General features: G+C 42.1%; 1 protein-coding gene across 2 annotated transcripts in view; it reads right to left on the reverse strand.

Annotated features, from left to right (window-relative positions):
- LOC138249903 (ATP-binding cassette sub-family C member 2-like) overlaps positions 1-19720 on the reverse strand; it is a 546861-nt gene that overhangs the window by 391783 nt on the left and 135358 nt on the right. For both annotated transcript variants that reach the window (XM_069204120.1, XM_069204121.1), the window contains one exon: positions 12826-12967. In XM_069204120.1, the coding sequence (XP_069060221.1) occupies positions 12826-12967 (142 nt within the window). The remainder of the gene's footprint in view (positions 1-12825; positions 12968-19720) is intronic.

A 19720-nucleotide genomic window follows, 5' to 3' on the forward strand; every position in this document is an offset into this window, starting at 1 on the left:
TAGTAAGATATTTGTTATTACCAATTGGATTTGATATTTTGGCTACTTTTCAGAAATATTTAGCTTTCCTAGATTACCCACCACAGATTGGAAGCACAATGAAAGTACAAAAAAATAGGATAAATGGGCCACCTCTTTGAAAAATGCCAGAATTGTGGTAATAAATTAGGTTGTATTTTGATTCATTTCTGCATGTTCCTGGAAGCTGGGACGATGGTGACTTCAGCACAGCAAACCGTTCATTTGTGCTATTTTTATGAAAAAAACAGACTTGGTCTACTGGCTCTCATGAGAGAGAGGCCTTCCAGAATAGCTGGTCCATATGGGCTACATATTACTCTGTCATGAGCTCCAACTACCTTTCAGAGAATTTCACCTTCTGCTTCATGCTCCCGAATTCCTCGCCCCGATCTTCTTTGGGCATGGTGCAGTGGAGTCACATCTATTCCCTTGCCAATAGTCAGAAAGGTGCACTCTTCCCTTCCAGCACCTTCCTAGGCCTGTGGGTTGTGGCCGCATCCTGTATTTGTTAATTTCCTGAAATCATAATTCTGTATCAAGAATGCAACTTTTCCTAATTTGCAGTTCCCGAATAGGAAATCTCAATTTTGCGATTTCAAAAATTGCGATTTCCTAATTGTAAATGCAAATCCATAAGAATCGACATTAGTGGAATCAGGGGTTACATATATATCATTTTGCAAATCCCTAGTAGCTATTTCTATGGATTCACGATTTGGAAATTGCAAATCCAGAATTTTGTACATATGGCCCAAAGTTCAGTCAAGGTTCACAAACCCAGATTTATTTTGAAAAAATCATCACATGAGGGGAGTTTGACAGAGAAAGAGTTAGAGTGTGTGCATGTGAGTGTTGGATCTTGTCCTCTTTGCAGAGTCACCCTCAAACATTTTGCCTGCAGCACTCCTATTTTATCTGAATTTTGTTTTGTTGGCATTAGGACCCTGTGCACTTTCCCACTGCAAACCAGTAATAACGTGCTTGTGCTCTTGCCGTAAAACATTGTAAAATTGACCTACACCTGAAAGGTACATTTAATGTACTTGTAAGTCCCCAGTAACTGGTACTATATGTACCCAGGGCCTGTAACATAAATCCTACTATGGGCCTGCAGCATTCCATGTGCTACCCACTAAATTAGCACTTTACACTAGTCTCAGGCCTGCCACTACAGCCTGTAGTGCCAGTTAAAACTACCAATTCGACCTGACAAAATAAACCTTTTATCAGGCCTAAACCTTTCTAATACATATGTCACCCCTAAGGTAGGCTGTAAAAGGTCATAGGGGTGGGTGTATTATAATTAAAAAGTGAGACATGGGTTTAAGTTTTAAATGTCCTGGTAGTGAAAAACTTCTAAATGTGTTTATCACTACTGTAAAGCCTATCTCTCCCATTGACTAAGACTAGCTTCTTTACTACATTTAATAAGTGCCAACTTTGGATTGTGAGGAGGTGGGGTTATGCTGTTTAGACTCAAATAAATTACAATTTGGAATCCTTTTTAATGGCAAATTTGGATTTTAAGTCACAATCCTGGAAATGCCAATTTTAGAAAGTTGGCATTTTCTTGTCCTAACCATTTATGCTTTCAACAAGTGTACTGGGTCAAATGAATGTGAATGGCCCTGCTGTTGGACTTTATGTATTTCTCCCAGACAATGACACAAAGGGGATTAGGTGTGGGCAGGACTGGTCATCATGTCAGGATGGCTGTGGGCTAAGCTGTTCCCTGACCCACAAGCAGTTCAAAAGATTTAACTCCAGCACACACAAAGGAACCCTGACACCAGTTTTTGTCACCTCAGACTTCTTGGAGCCTTACCAGGGGAAGGGAAGAACCTTCCAGAACTAGATGTAAGAAGAGAACAGGGCCCCCGCACACACACAAAGGCTGGTACCAGGTATAAATATTGTACCCTCAGAACATCTCTTCAGTACACTCCTGGACCTGTGGGAGACTTCAGAAGGACTGCCCTATCACCAGAGGACTGCACTGATGCTACCAGAATACTGCCCTACTGCTTGAAGGAATGTCATGCTGCATGACGGAGAACAGCACTGTCTCCTTGACTACCAGAAGTGACTCCAAGAGTTAGTGGTTTGGCCTCCTGTGTGAGCAAGAGGGATATACCAAGTTCCTAAGGTCTTGAACCCTACTGGTGGCCTCTGCAGGAGTGAGTCCTAACCTCCCTAGTGGGGTTCCAGGTCCTGGACCCTTGGTAGTGGTGATGGTTGTCCTTCTTCAATAGCCTGGCACTTTAAAAATATTTCATCAAAAGGTGCTTTAATAACCAACAGAAGCCTAAAAAGATACCCGTGGTTGTCACTTTAATCTTTTAATCACTATTTTTCACTAAAAACTTAAAACATTCATACGGTTCTGATTGGATTTAATTTGCTTTGTGTCACTATATTTATTAAAATGTACTTTATTTTTCTAGTTGGTGTGGGATTTTTCTTGTGTTGTGTTTTCACTTTATTACTGTTGGTATGCTGTATAAATATGTTCCAACTTGCCTCTTAGTTAAGCTTGACTGCTTTTGTGCTAAGCTACCAGGGGGTTCAGCACAGGTTAATTTAGTGACGTTTGTGGTTCACCCTGACAAGGATTGTAGTTGTTGCCTGAGTTTGGCTTATACCCCTCTTAACCAATAGCCCAATGTGTGTATATGTGTGTGTGTGTATATGTGTGTGTGTGTGTTTGTGTGTGTGTGCTTGTGTGTGTGTATGTCTGTACATGCATGTAGAATAATTTCTGGGGGTATAATGATGATTTAGATTTAAAAAAGAATAGCTTGAAGTAGCAGGATTTTTGGCACACTGTTGGGTGGGGATTGCTTTCTGGTGTGGAAACAGTCCCTGAGCAGCGTCTAACTGGACGCTCTCTGTCTTTTAACAAGCTCCTATTTTTCAATTTTCTAAATAAAGAATGATGCTGTATGTATTTTTGGAGTACAACCTCATCTTTTCATTCACAGCATTCCCAACACGTATAGGCTTGTACCATTAAAGAAAGATGACGTTTGACACATTATCAGCAGTTCAAATCAAACCCTTAAATTATAGCAAGGACATTTTGTTTTGGGTTATTACAAAAGGAGCAGGGAAAATCTTTCTTTTGAGTTCAAAAAAAGACCTTCAAGAGGATGTCTCTTTCAAATCAGAGACTACAGTCGAATGGATTGGACTGTGGCAGGACACTCTTATTGCCCTCCTTTAAGAGTAGGGGAAACACTCAATAATTGAGGATGAAAAACCTGCCATTTAGTGACATGAGGTCGATGAGACTGACTGCCTTGTGTGCTGAATATACAGAATTATTATTGGGTATCTTAGCCACTGATAGCCAATGAAAGGGAGTTATCTTCAACAGATAACCAAACAATTATACGTCAAAATAATTCAGGGCTGTATTGTATATGGGTTAAACTGAAATATAATATATTTGTAAAACAGTAGGGCTATTCGGATGACCAAACAGCAGATTAGATAAAATGCTGTGGCTTGCCAGTAAGGAATGCCAAAAATCCACTTCGAGTATCATTTGAAGGGGCAGGATTATTTCTGGACTTGTAAAACTAAAGGAGAGTGATAAATGGAAGGTAAGATGGACTCGTAAGCTAGTAGACCTAACAAAGACGATTGATCAGATAGGTTAATTGAAAGTGGAAAATATACTGTACAATACTATTCCACATAAATACAAAAATGAAATAACATTTTAATAGCCAATAAAAGGAGGCCTTTATCAAAAACACGCTCTACTGTTTTTCCCAATCACAAGAATTTCTGTATTAACAACATACAGAACTATAATGGCATTAGCTGGCAAAAGTTTGTAGAAGCTAAAAAACAAAGGGTTTGGTGTGAGAAAATGCTTTTTTTTTGTGTGATTTCCCCTGTCCCCATTTTGTTCCTGAACGCTATTGCTTTTTTCAGATTCTGCACATTAGGGCACTGTTGTCAAGTGCCCAGTGCATGTGCTCTGACCCCTAAAGCATGTAGAAACTGGCTAATACATGAATGGTATAATTAACTTTTATAAGGCAATAGCTTATGGTGTAGAAACCATACCCATTGCACTGAAAGTTAAATGTCATCAGTGGACTGCATCACTTATTGTGCTATACACTAGTAGAACAAGGAAAACATGGCTTTATGCCCCGTGCTGAATATTAGGGGGATCACACTGGATCCTTGTTGGAAGAAGGAAAATATGGCACTAGATCCCACTTCCCGCGCTATCTTTGGGCCACATCTGGGATATGACTGATTAAAGTAAGCATGCTGAGTTTTTCCTGGTGCCGCCTTCTGACAACAGAACATTATTCAGAAGTGCCTGTACACTGTCTGTATTCCTGCAGGCAGCAATGGGGCGCTTATATTTTGACTTGTACCCAGCCCAAAACAAAGGCTTGATTTGAAGGACCATCAGCCCTTCTTTTCTTCAAGTATCATCCTGGCTGGGTGCTGTCTGAAGCCTATTACCTAGATGCCAGTGCAATGGAAAAAACAAATATACACAGCTTATCACTTCACAAGTACTATAGAGGAACTGTGAATTAGAAGCAGGTTTTTTACTATGTTCTATCCCCTACGTAAGCGACGTGCATGCAATGTAAGGATGCAAGATCTATCTGTGTGTATGAGTAATAATACAAATAATTATTTAAGGGGCACCAACTAATTTTCTTAATGTAATCCTTTTACAGCGGAACTCATCCTAATGAAGGACGTCACACAGCTTTACATCTAGTGTCTGATGTATATGTGTGTAAATCAGTGTACAGAAAATGTTACATCAGACAATGCCGGTAAAGGTCAAGGTCGGGTGAAACACAAAGTTTGGATATAGAACATAACTCAATGAGAGTGGTTGCTTGTCCTAACAAGACTTTATCTGTAATCTTAAAATAACAACAGGTTGAGAAAAAATAAAATAAGGATCTAAACCCATTGAATTACAGTTCACATGCAGCTCATTTGATGCCAGTAAATAGATCACTGTGCTACATTAGAAGGACTGCAACTTATGAACTGGAAGTAACAAAATGATCTCAGTGTGAAAAGCAATAGCCCACTTACCAAATCTGTGATCTGTAAATTATATGATGTGCTTTGCAGCAGGTACATTAGCTTGAATGCTACTTTATGCGTCAAAACTGTATCTGGCAAAACACGGAACTCTCTCAGAAATGTGTTAAGCACTAGAGCTATGTCACCTCTTTTATAATCCCCTCAAAATGCTGGGCACACAAAGATCTCTGCAGCAGATGTCTTAACCCTGTAAATAAATTTAAATTTTTGTGGCCAATTAAGCAAACTACAACAGATTTAATATCACATATATCTCTGTCGTCAATTTCTTTGCAGCAGATTTTGTTTAAATAAATGTATATATTAACTGCCAGAATCTGCTTTTTGCACTCCATTCCTTATGACTCCACCCCCCAGTCACACCTTGACCCCCATTCCAGCACTGTTATGGTCTACCATTGTAACCTCACTGCACTTTAAATCTTCCTCAAAATATTAATAAATCACCACATATAGGCCTTGTAGCCCACAAGGTAGTTTGCATGGTATTTAATAGTGCCTGGAGAACTTTAATACTACCATGGCCCTACAGTGACAAGCCCCGAAAAGCTATTTTAAAATATGAATTATGTATCTTGGGGTTGGGATCCGCTACAGAAATAATTCAACCAACATTTTTAATACTTATTAAAAGCCTAATTAAATGGCGAGTTGGATTTTTAATAAATATTTAGAAAAGTGGATTTAGAAAGTTACCCTCTTCACTGCCTGAAACTCGATAATTTATATTAACTCTCTAGGTGCTGTCAATTAACTGGTTAACCTTAATGAGGTGTGAAAACCGCTCCCACTACAGAGACAGTGGCCTGTGAGTAAGCAGGGGTTTTCTTTCCCTAGTAGGAAGACCAGATGGGGTAGACTAAAGTACTTAAATAATTTCAAAGGGACATGCCCTATCACAAGCAAAAGTCAGAAGACACCTAGAAAGGCATCAGCATTTGACCCAAAATCAGACTAGCAGCAAACCCAGTGGAAAGAAAGCTAACCTGAGAACCGGTTGTGAGTGACCACAGAAGAGGGGACTGCTAATTAGCCTGGCCTCACATCGGGGTGGACACAAAGGCACTGTGGAAGAGAGGAAGGGATTCTCAATTTTGGATTTTGTGAAGAAGGTGCACTGTGGGATTGTTTGCAGTAGGGCAAGCAGAACTGCTGCATACGTGGGTAGGATTGCCACTGGGAGCACTTACACAATTGGTTAGGAGTTCTACCCCCTACCCACTAGCTAGAGCCAGGGATAAATGTGGCACCTAAGGTGCCATTCTTAGAACACTCTCTGGACCTGTGGAAGAACAGCAGGAGTGCACCTGGTTTGAAGCCTGTGATGGGACCGGAAGAGCTGGACCAGCTCCCACTCGCACCCAGGACTAAGAAGTGGACAATTGACAGACATCATGTGTGACTACAGGAACCCAACCAGCTGCAAAAGGCCTTTTCCCGAAGTGGCCAGCTATTGAGAAGAAACCTGAACTGATTGAACTTTGCTATTAGCTCTGACTGACACCCTTAACGTTTCTGAGGCTCATATGAACGATTTTGTATTTCATAATAGTCTGAATAGCTATTTCAGGGCATTAGGAAAAGCAAAACAGCTTTTCAGTATGTCGCAAAATGCGATTTTAAACCCAGTAGAAATCTCATTTTCTAATTCACAAAATAGGAAATTGCAAATAGGGAATTACTATTTGCGATTTCCAATCCGTTTGTACATCGCATTTCCTAATTGTGAAATGGCCAATTAGGAAATGCAATTACAACTGAATCCTATCTGATGGAAATGTGCAAACTCAACAAAGGCCTCGGGTCTGAAGTGCCATACACGCCAGAACTGCTGCTATGTAGGCATATATTGTGGGAAAAGGTTATGTCATTCCTCTGGTGTAGGGGGCGCTGTGGTATCTAAACAAGCAGTCCCCTAGCAGAGCACGAGGCTGATGATGGGAAGCTGGACCCCTGAGAGTATCGCTGTCTCTATCTACAGAGCACTGAGGCACAGAGAAAGTGGATTGTTGGGGCATTTGAATTCTACTTTGGGAATAATTGTTGGCTTCTCGCTATGCACTTTATATAATTTTCCACCAATTCTGCCTGGCACAATAACATTATGCATAGTCAAGCTTGCGTTGACAGGCCTCAAATATGTTTACAAGGGTCCAAGGCTGGGTTAAAGAAATAGAGTATTCATAATATGCAGTGCGTGGGAATGTGTCTCACGGAACCAATATGCCACAGGATTAAGGAAATAACCGGCTGTCCAGCATTTTCTGTTCAGCGAACTCATTCGGCCTGCGACACCACCCTGCGTGTTGTATTTTGATCAGTATAGTCAAACTATAACTGAGTAACTAGTTAATGTTGAAATTGCACTCATCTACTTACAACAAAGCACCATATTTTTTTAAGCCATTTAAAAAAAAAGTTTTTGCGAAAGGGATGTATTAATGCAACTGCATTGCAGAATCTCTGAATTCTATGATAGGGGTACCGGATTAGGAGAGCCATACACCGTCCTTATAATGGGACAAGGTCCAAGAAAAAGAACCCTATGATTGTGGTAAGGCGTCAGTGTTGCCCATCGGGTGGCTAGGACACTGTGGCCTCGCATTCCTTGTTCTATCAGCTCAGACAGAGGTTGTACATAACAGATCTTTTTCATGGGAAGTGCATAACCCAGGTCGCTTCCTCCCTGGCTTTACAAATCAGAGGTGGATTTACCTATAGAGCTAACACATGACATGGGTTGGGCAAAGTTTTTTTTAATTGTGTGGTAGGTAAAAGTTAATAATGGCTCAATTCCCCAAAATGCTGGTTTATTTTCTTTCATCTGCCATGCATGTAAAACAAGGTGGAAGGCACAATAACAAATTAACTGCCCCGTTCACAGGTATTTGCGACAGTTAGGCCCATATGTGTATGTTGTTCGTTTTCCTATTAGGAAATGAAAATTTAGTGATTTGCTGAATTTCGATTTCCCAATAGCGATTGTGACTCCGTAGGAATAGCTATCAGAAAATCGAAATTTTTGTACATTCCAATCCCACATCCCAAATAGAGATTTCTTATGTTTTGCTATTTAGAAATCACAAATTACAATTTTCATACAAATGGTCCTTTGGGCCTTTCTTTGAGGTCCTTGGGGTCATACAAGTATACCTGGCTGTCTGAGAATCAAAAGAAAGTTTGGAACTTTTGTAAAACTTTTCCTCTACAGGCACCCACTGGAAGTATTGGGCTGACTTTCAGCTTTGTCCCACTCAGAGATCCCTGCACTTCTGAAAAACAATTAAGTTCCATTCTGAATTAGGACTTAGAAATTTTTCAGCAAGAAATTTCCAAAGCACCATCAGGACTAACCTGCCTCAGGTGTCCGGCCTTCAGTTAAACAGCAGCAGCTACAGTTTCATCACTGACCAACGTGGGGAGGACTTGATAAGGAGGACTAAACCCAGTCCTGGATGTTCTTCTCAAAATGTGACAAATTCCTTTTCTGCATTGTGACGTAGTAGAAATTTCAATACTTTTCTTCCAATGAGGTGGCAAAGTCCATTTTATGACTTGTTGACTTCCAGACTGTCACTGGGACAAAATCACTTGGTGTATCTAACCCAAGCTCCATCGCGGTTGGTCTCAAATCACACCTTAGCCCTAGTCTACCATGACCATTAATTACATCGGGAGCTATACTTTTCTTGCAGTTTTTTCCACTTAAATCTTTACAAATTCATATCTCCAGTTACCTTTATTGGATTTTTGTAGTTTTTGTGTCATTTTGCTTATTCATTTTTTCTCTCCTTTTTCTCTCTTTTTATGAACTGGAATGAGATTTTGATTTTTATGTCTTTACTTTTGAGCTGTTTTGGTACTTTTAAATGTCTTACATGTTTTCTGTAAGTTAAGGCTGTCTGCATTGTGCCATAAAGCTGACTTCAGGTTTATATTACTGAAACCTTTGACAGGTTAGTGACTTTATTACTTGTGGTAGACTATCATCCACCCCAAAAAGTAATTCACTTTCCTACTGGTGGGAAGACTTGGACGACTTGACAAAGAGGACTGCGCCCAGTCCTGGATGTTCTCTTGAAAGGTGATATTAACACCCAATCTTGGGTTCTTCCAATTAATATGAACATGCAATCTATTACTTTAGAAAGAGACAAATATTATAGGTGCCATAGGACAACAGGACAATATCTGTCACACAACCCGGCCCTGCTCACATATACAGGGATTCTGAATGCTGATTTTAGACAATCATTCCAGGGTGTTGGTGTGAGAAGTCAAAATGGACACTATGGCCCTCATTCTGACCTTGGCGGGCGGCGGAGGCCGCCCGCCAAAGTCCCGCCGTCAGCTTACCGTTCCGCGGTCGAAAGACCGCGGCGGTAATTCTGACTTTCCCGCTGGGCTGGCGGGCGGTCGCCTTCAGGGCGGGCGGTCGCCTTCAGGCCGCCCGCCAGCCCAGCGGGAAAGAGGCTTCCACGATGAAGCCGGCTCGGAATCGAGCCGGCGGAGTGGAAGCTGTGCGACGGGTGCAGTTGCACCCGTCGCGTATTTCACTGTCTGCGCAGCAGACAGTGAAATACATTTAGGGGCCCTCTTACGGGGGCCCCTGCAATGCCCATGCCAGTGGCATGGGCACTGCAGGGGCCCCCAGGGGCCCCGCGACCCCCCCTACCGCCATCCGGATCCCGGCGGTCGGACCGCCGGGATCTGGATGGCGGTAGGGGGGGTCGGAATCCCCTCGGCGGCGCAGCAAGCTGCGCCGCCGTGGAGGATTCAATGGGGCGGCGGTACACTGGCGGGAGCCCGCCAGTGGTGCCGGTCCGACCGCGGCTTTACCGCCACGGTCGGAATCCCCATTGGAGCACCGCCGGCCTGTCGGCGGTGCTCCCGCGGTCCTCCGCCCTGGCGGTCTTTGACCGCCAGGGTCAGAATGACCGCCTATGTTTTTCTATGCAGCAAATGAAGGGAAGAGAGTTGGTAACCACATCTACTGAAGATATGATGGCCCTAACACAGTTAGTGGGAAACAAAGATTTGGAAATGTAGTGGGCAGAAAGGATATCTTCAATTAAAACAAACCCTAAGCAGGAATGGACAATAGACATATGCTTGGAATTTTAGAAAGTTATGCTAAAAAATAGAGCTGTCCTAATATGTTTGAAGAGATAAGGGACAACTGATTGAAAATGCCTAAGCTAATGACCAGGAATTAAGAAAGAACAATTAAACATTGACCAAGGAGGATTCAATCAAGGATATCGCACTACTGATGGAGCTTGCCATAATCAATAAATGTTGTGCATCCTGTTCTGCTATACCTTTTCTATCTACAAAACAAATGTCACATGCCTTGATAACTTGCATGGTACAAGTAATTGCAGTGTTTAGTGAAACAACTGTGATTGTGAACATTTATAATAAAGATTTATAGACTGAAACAGACAAAGAACTGGGAGTGCATCTCAATAGACATCTCTCTTCCATGTTCTTCAACTCTCTAGTGCAGTGCGTAAATTGTTCTATTATATTGCTGACCTATTCAGAAACACTGTTCCTTCAAATCCGGGAGATGCAGAATGCTACTGCAAACTTAGTACTCTGCTGGAGAAGCAGAGAGCACATATCCATTTATTCTCAGAGCTTTTGATTATCCACCAGCTCAACAGGAAATCACATTCACCTATCTCTTCATTGAAGAATGGTAATATATGGGCTTGACCCTTCTGCAAGAAACTGAAATGCCAGATCTCCACAAGGATCCTTTGTGCACATGCTTCTTTCTAACATACCCACCAGAGTTTTTAAAATAGAGGATGAGACTCACCTCTTATCTCCATATCTGTGCGATTGAAACTCATCTTTCATTCATGCAAAATCGACATTTTTCCCCACAGTTCATGATGAATAATGTGGTATATGCTATGATTTGATGACTGTCAGTGCCATGGTGCCGTTTGTGACACTGGTTGCTCTTCAAATAACTAAACATAAAACCATAGACCAGTGGTTCTCAACCTTTTGACTTCTGTGGAACCCCACTTTATCATTACTGGAACCGGGGAACCCCCCCACTGAATCATTATTGGAATTCTGGGACCCCCACTGAGTCATTAATGGAAGATGGGGACATGGCCTATACATTGTTGATGATATGAACCGCAAAATAATACACAAAAAGTACAGAAACAAGCATTCCATTTGCAAACAAATAAAGAAAAATCTAATTTTAAATGTAATAGGAAGGCTGGAGCTTTTCAATGTTCTATTGAAGCCATACATAGTCCATAGGATATTCTGTTTGATGCTCCTGCACTGCTCCCACAAATCAATTTAAGCATACTAATTTAATTTTTTGCCTCCAATTTAATTTTTTTGACTTTACAGTATGTTTTAAAATTTTCAATTGTACATTGAGCCACTTTATTTATATACATTTTATTAATCTGTTAATATTAGTTAATTTTCTAAGGAACTGCGGACCCCCAGGGGCTCCCGGACCACAGGTTTGGAACCATTGCCTTAAACCAAAAACCCCTTCTGGGCAGCACAATTCTATTGTTAGAGAGATTGAAATAATATCAGAACGGTTACAGCAGGGCGTTTGTCTTTCCACTGAATTTGAAGCATGGACACATTTGCATGCCAAATTTTATGTCTAAGCAGGTTTTCAATTTTTTCTCAGCTCTTTCCGGTCTATTTCCGCCTACTTCTGACATTGCTGTGTTTTGTGAAGCAAAATTGAAGATGGTTTGTTGAAGTGATCTAACTCTTACACATTTTGCACAGTTAAAATTCAACGTCTTATCATCCTTAGACTCTTGCTATCATGGGTTCAAGTACGAGAAACAATATAAATACGTTCTTTGTGCATTTGCATTGTATTGTTTCCCGGTTAACGAAATTTTGACAGCTCGGCCTTTTAGTGGAAGTATCCCACCACCAGAACCTTTGCCACAAAAATATTGTAATAGAAATATTGAAGAGCAAAATATGGCACGATAACCATATGTAGGTATGCACAGATTTACTATTTTTAATTCCACATCCATGTGTCTTGAAGATACGGTGCAATATGTGGAGTTAAAGATAGAAAACCTATCTGTACCTATGCATAATATAGCTTGGTTGCCAATATGTTTGTACAACTCAATATTCTAGTATTAAACCTTCCTACCACAACTCAGCTATGCTTTTCACAGTAGCTATCGAGAACGCATGTAGTTCTGCTGTTTGCATGCTACTCCGCACATAAAGAATACCTCATTATCAATTGTTTGTATCTAACCATTCTTTTCTGAGCAAAGTATATCATTGTTCAGCCACATCATACAACTAATTTTCACATTCAAGTAAGCTGCAGCATCCCTTACTTATCTCACTCTGCATCTCTCCTAATTCACTTTACAAATCCGACAATTTAATCTCTACAAAAGTAGAGAAAGATTTTTTCGAATTGCTATCTAGTTCTTCTTGAGCCAGTGTGGGGAACACCGTTTGTACTTTTAAATGTACTTCTGTGTGTGATAGTTTATGATATTTTAACATGAAAATAAAGAATATTTTTGATGGACATTAACGTGTAGTCTTTACAAGTAAACAAACATTACTATGTTAGACATTCAATGGGTTTCTGTTTTTTGGATTATCTTCCATAAAAATGGTGTGGGAGAACCAGATTAGAAAAAGTAATTCACATTTCACCTTTGACGACTCCGGCTCCTTAAGTACTTCTTTTCTCCAGTGCTTTTCGAAGTTGGGACATACAGTGTAGGAGGAATCATTTTCATCAAGTTCAAACAGGTCCTCTCTTTCCAGTGGTTTTTTGTAACCAAGAGTGATTATTCTGTCAAGAAATAAAAATGGTAATAAACAAAGCTCTCGTTACATTTTGACAATTACAACTGCCGGATGGACAAGGGCAATGGGTCTCCACAGCCAACTACAAGTCCATTATTCACGACATATTCGCACATTCATTCAACTTCTAAAATCAATATTGGAAAATAATGAGGGGTGAGTCACAAAGGTGGTCAGGAGTACGTGCAGTACATGCCTTTGTTAATCGGCTCCTTACACGTCCAACTAAAAAACATTTTCTATTTGTACTAAATGTATATAAATGTTCCAGTTGTATTCCCATTTTAGATGTGGACTATCACAAAACCATTTAAGAATATGTTAAGAAGTACTAGAAGAGTACTATATCATATACTAATAAATGCCTTTGTGAATTGGCATCTCGGTTACAAAGCCTTTGTCCAGAAAAAATGTGAATAAGTTTCTAAGTGTAAAACAGTGGAAGGATTTATTGCCCAGCAAAGACCTTCACTACCAAATGAAAAAATATTTTCACCAAAAAAATGTAGTTTCTCTGGACAGCCAGCCTCAGCAAATCTGCAGTTGTCCTCCGTCAGAAGTATGTCCTGCTCAGATCTTTTCATCTGTGTCAGAGATCAGTCCTCTACTGAGCTTTCCAGCAGGATGAGGCATTCAAAGTACATTCCCAGCTCGAAGTAGAGGAAGGGAGAGTGAATGAGAGAGACAAAGGGAAAATAAATAGAGGGGAGGGAGTGAGAGGGGAGCCTCTGGGTTTAATAAACACTTGCTGTGTTGGCGTGACAAAGATGGCAGCAGTGTAGGATGCCTTCCTTGCTTCTCCGCTGACCTGCCATGACCAGCTTTGTCCAGCAGCAGAACCGGGGTTACGCAACAGCCCATCACAGAGCGGCACCCTCCTCTGACGGCCTTCAGATGAGGGACAACTGTGGCTTTAGCTTTGTTAGAAATGGGGTCCTTGGTTGGCAGTCAGGTTATCCCCTGTCCAAGCAAGGACCCTCCCTCTAGTCAGGGTAATAGAGAATCACCCTCAGCTAACCCATGTTTACCCCCTTGGTAGCTTGGCACGAGCAGTAGGCTTAACTTCAGAGTGCTAGGTGCAAAGTATTTGTAGCAACACACACAGTAAATTAATGAAAACACTACAAAATGACAACACAGGCTTAGAAAAATATAGAATATTTATCTAAACAAAACAAGACCAAAACAACAAAAATCCACAATACACAAGTCAAGTTATCACTTAAAATGCACAAAGAGTCTTCATGTAATTTTTTTAAATTTTTTTTATTTAGAACACACAGCGGGTTACATGTTTGCAACATAAAAGAAGAGAAACAAAAATAAAAATAAAAGTCGTAAGTACATCAATGTTGTCATACAGGGGAAACATGCATTCTATTCTAAATCAATAGTCATAGTTTCTGCTTTTAAAGATCTCATATAAGATTACTTATTTAATTAACATATTCTCGAGGCCCCGAGAGCCATGCAGAAAGGGGTGCCCAAACTCTAGTGAGTCTTTTACCGGCCGCTGCTCCTTTTAGTTCATACAGGCTATTCTCCAAGTGATACATAGATAAAAGTAGTGAAAACCATTGATTAAATCGTGGGGGGTCTACATCACGCCACAGAGATGCTATGCAGCTGCGAAATACCGACATTGCTATGAACAGAAAATATCTATCTCGACTATTACAGACTGCATGATCAACTCCCAGCAAAACCATTTGAGGTGTCAGATAGATAGTCTGTTTCAAGATTTTCTTCAATATATCGGATATCCCGGTAATCAGACTTTCCAGTTTTACACATTGAAAAAACATATGGCAGAGATCTGCATTCGGGCAACCACATCGTGGACACATGATTCCCATCGTTTTACCCCAGCTCGCAATCTTAGCAGGTGTATAATATAAATTATACAATACCATAAAATGTTGAGCTTGCGGGCTCGCAGACAATAAAACAGTCCGTGCCATTTCCATAGATTCACAAACCTCTATCTCTTTAGCTCCAACCCGTCCTTCCCATTTTTTAACAAGTAAAACCTGATCGTCCAATATAGCATTTAAAAGCAGCGGATACAGGTTTTTAATGCCGCAGCTAGTGGGGTGTCGTGAAACTTCCATTAGTTTAATCTTGTCTATGTGCCAACCTTGGGTCATACTAGTTAGTAAAAAAGCTCTAATCTGTAAAAAAATTAAAAAGTCTGTTTTTTCCAGCGCAAATTCCACACTCAGTTCCTCAAATGATTTGAAGTGGCTGCCAGAATGAAAAAGGTCCCCGACTTTATGAATACCCCGGTTACTCCACCTCAAACAATAGTGGTCTTTAAATATCGCCAGAAACGTGGGTGTATTCCACAAGGGAGTGTAGTAGCAGATTCGTCCTATACCTATCTTGCGCTTAACCTGGGTCCATGCCTTAAATGCAGCATAGATTACCTTAAATGTAACCTTTTTGTAGTAGCTGGGTTCCAGAATCCGCAGAAAGACTGCATCTGCTTCTTTGCCCAAAATCAGGGTATATATCGAAGGGAGAGCATCTTGCCCGGATCTATCTGTGACATAAAGTGTCTGTGCATACTGAAGCACTGCTGCCAGATAATAAAGTTTAAAGTTGGGAAGTGCCCACCCCCCTTTCTCTCTAGGAAGAGTCATATAGTGAAAAGCCTGGCGCGGCTTTGTATAGGACCAAATAAAGCTATTAACCAATCCCTCTATTAGTTTGAACCAGTCTTGCCCAATCTCTAGGGGGATTGTTCTAAAGAGATAGAGTATTTTGGGTAGAAAGACCATTTTTATCACGTTGCAACGTCCCATAAGTGACAAATGTAGATTATTAATGCGAGCAAGATCTTTCCTAGTCTTTGTTAAAATCGGGCCCATGTTTATTTTCACAACTTCGTCAAGGTTTACTGTAAGTTTAACACCTAAATATTGTACCTGTGTCAGCACCCGCTCATCCTTAAAATCTATTGAGTCGTTCACCAACATTTGGCATTTACTTTTGTTCAGCAAGTAGCCAGATCTTTTCCCAAACTGCAGGGCTTCCTGCTCTATTTCCAATATAGCAGTCCTAGGGTCAGTGGTCACCACCGCAATATCATCTGCATATGCTAAAATCTTAGTACACCCTCCTTTCAATGAGACTGGAATGATCCGATCATTCCTGATCATTCTCCTGATCAAGGGGTCAATATATAGCGCAAAAAGCAGTGGTGAACACGGGCACCCTTGTCGCGTACCTCTCTGGATACTGTTTGAGGTCGACTTTAGCCCGGCAACTTGTATCGTAGCCGTTGGTTTGTGATAAAGTTGTTGAACTGCTTTAACAAACCCGGGACCGATGTTGTTTTTACGCAAGACAGACCATAAAAAGGGCCAGTGAACCCGATCAAAAGCTTTTTCCGCATCTAGCAAGATTACTGCCATAGGAAGCTTGGCTGTTGCACTAACATCAAGTAGTGTGATGACTCGTCTTATATGGTCAGCCGTGCTCTTCCCCGGGATGAAGCCATGCTGCCATGGAGATACTAAACCTGAGATTACCAAACTCAGGCGACTGGCGAGTATTTTAGCATAAATTTTGGCATCACTGTTAATTAGAGAAATTGGGCGATATGAACCAGGCTGCGTGGGTTCCTTATCCTTTTTCAAAAAGGCTACTATCTTAGCCTCCCCCCAGGAGGCCGGTTGAGGAGCCCCTGCTTGTACTTCAATAAATAAATTAAGCAACTGTTTACATATCTCCACAAAAAAAACTTTGTAGAATTCCAATGGAATTAAATCCCTCCCTGCCGCCTTCCCGCTTGCCAAGGCGCGAGTTGCTATCCCCAATTCTTCCAATGTCATAGGTACTTCTAAAGCTGCCTTATCTTCCTCTCTTAACTGATCTGATATCTCATTGCCCATAGCATTGATCCCTTCCTCTTCTTGGGGCTGTTCTTCCTGGGTATATAATTTTTGATAGAATCGTCTAAAAACTTCCATAATCTCTGGACCGTTGTGTACCATCCGCCCCTCTTCATTCACTAAACTTTTAATGTTCCCAAATACCTGCTTTTGTCTTATTCTTAAGGCCAGCTGTTGGCCCACTTTCCCGCTATACTCATAGCATTTTTGGCGATATACTAAAAATTTTGCAGCAGCCTTATCCATAAAAATCTTAGTGGCTTCTGCCTTAATGATATTCCCCTCACACAGAATGTCTGCGATCTCTACTCCGCTGCGGATCGCTTCCCCTAGTCGCTGCTCTGCTTTAACCAGCTTTGTCTGAACTAATTTTAACTGATCCATGCGTATTTTCTCCTTTCTTAACCCATAGCTCAGGGTTTCTCCTCTGACAGCAGCTTTGAATGTATCCCAAACTGTCTGGCAAGAAGCGGAGTCCTGATTTATCTTAAAGAATTCCGGGATCCATTCCTTCATTTTTTGGATATACCCTGGATCGGCTAATAGTGCCCTATCAAATGTCCAAGATCTAGGCTGCGGGCCCTTTCTCCCAATCTCTAAAGCCAAAACCAATGGGTTGTGGTCTGATATGATTCTAGGAAGTCTGTTGATCCTTATTTGGTTTTGTAGAAAGGCTGTCACAAAAAAGTAGTCTAACCTGACTATGTCGCGCCGCACCGCGCGGCGCGAGCCGAGCGTTCGGCACAAGCCGCGCGTTCGGCTCGGGCCGCGCTTCGCGTCTCTAAGACGCGGCGCGCCCCGAGCCTTTCTTGCACCCTGCGAGGCCCCAGGACTTACTAGGGGCCTCGCGCTGCGCTCTCCCTCCGTCTTGTTGGGGTCTCCTGACCCCTCTTACCTGTTGGGGCTCCTTTTTCTTCTTTTCTGTCTTTCTTCCTTTTTGGGTCTGTTTTCTCCTCTGTCCTTCATGTCTTTTCCCCTTCCCAGGTTACCTCTGTCTTCCCAGCATTCCTCCTTCCCTATTCTCTATGGTTTCTGCTCCAGTCTATTCTATCTACTTTTCCCTATTCAAGATGGTGTCCTTTTTCTTCCTGTGGGTCACTTCCTGTTTTATGGTATTTAAAGGTGGTTTTTCTTTTCCTCTTTGCGCTGCAACACTCTCTGTTTCAGTTAGTGTCCTCGCTCCTGATTTCCTAGCCCTTGGCTCTGGATTTCGCCATTTCTGTGTTACGTCAGTTCCTTTGATTCCTGTTCCTCTGTTCTTGTTCCAGGAATCCCTTGCGAATCTTCTGGGAGGTTTTTTCCTCTTCTTCTGAAGGGTTTTTTTCCCTCTGGCGCTACTTTCTCACGGTCACGGTCTGTCCTTGGCGTTTCCTCGCCTACAGCACCGTGGCTACCAGAAAGAGTCGCCCCTTTTTGGGCCAAAGTCGAACCCTCAAGATCCACGCCTCAAGATCTGCTAACTCCAGGCGCAAGCAGCACGTGAGTCGTGACAGATTGCAGCGCCAAACCATCCCGACGTCTTCTAACACCATGGAAGACACTGTGGTAGCTGCTGCGGATCCGGATCAAGCTCTGCTAACTACAATTCAGCAACAAGCTCAAGAATTACAGCAACTACGCAGTGAGAATGCTGCGCTGCGACAGGCCTTGGCTTTCCGCAGTGGTGATGTCCCGACGCTCTCCGCCTCTACCCAACGTTTTTCGGGTGAACCAACCAAGCTGCGAGAGTTCCTTGACTCCTTGACAGTGTACTTTGCCTTCCGACCCACCCAATTCTCCCATGACAGAACAAAGGTGGGTTATCTCATCAGTGCCTTATCTGGTCCTGCCTTGGCCTGGGCAACCCCGATGGTATCATCTAACGATCCGGTATTGTCGGATTATTCCGCCTTTGTGAACCGCTTCAAGCTGATGTTTAGTCGTCCGGGATTGGAGGCTTCAGCAGAAGAGGCCTTATGCGATATTCATCAAGGTTCACAAGATGTCCTTCAATACATTACACGCTTTCGTCAACTAGCGGCAGAGACCACCTGGGTGGAACGTACTTTGGTGACTTTGTTTCGTAGAGGACTCAAAGAAGAAATCAAAGACGAACTAGTACATTCCACCAGAGTGGAAGATCTTCGTGGCCTGATGGATCAAGCCCTCTCCATCGAGTATCGCCTTCAGGAACGGAGAGCAGAGAAGAGAAAGAGCAGAGGGTCTTTTCAACCAAGCACCTCACGAGTTTTTCCGCATCGTTCTGAGGAACCTCGCCCTCCTGTCAGAGACACCGAAGGAGAACCCATGCAGGTGGATACAACTCGAGGCCCTCTCTCCCCTAGCGAACGAGAAGATAGACGAAAGAAGGGTTTGTGTTTATACTGCGGATCGGCCGGCCACATACTGCGTACCTGTCCAGTACGTCCATCAAGGCCATCGGGAAATGCCGCTTCCCGTCCTCTGTAAGAAGGGAGGGGACGGGATTAGCAGCTATACCTTCCATCAGTTCTTTCAACGACAATACCACATCCTTGTTCATTTTACCAGTAATGTTACAATTACCTGATGGCCGTCAAGAGAAGACGATGGCACTACTAGATTGTGGAGCTAGTGGCATTTATATGGATAAGAAGTGGGCCACCACTCAACAAGTTCCTATACAACCTAAGGAGGTTCCAGAACAAGTTCACACGGTGGATGGATCTTTGATATCATCGGGTCCAGTAGATACAACTACCCTGATGCTGAATCTACAGATCAGTAACCATCAGGAACACATTTCCTTTGATCTTATAACTTCCCCCAACCATACCATCATTCTTGGAATCCCGTGGTTCATCAGACATAATCCATATGTGAAC

Source organism: Pleurodeles waltl, chromosome 8 (assembly GCF_031143425.1).
Source record: "Pleurodeles waltl isolate 20211129_DDA chromosome 8, aPleWal1.hap1.20221129, whole genome shotgun sequence".
NCBI classification, from domain to species: Eukaryota; Metazoa; Chordata; class Amphibia; order Caudata; family Salamandridae; genus Pleurodeles; species Pleurodeles waltl.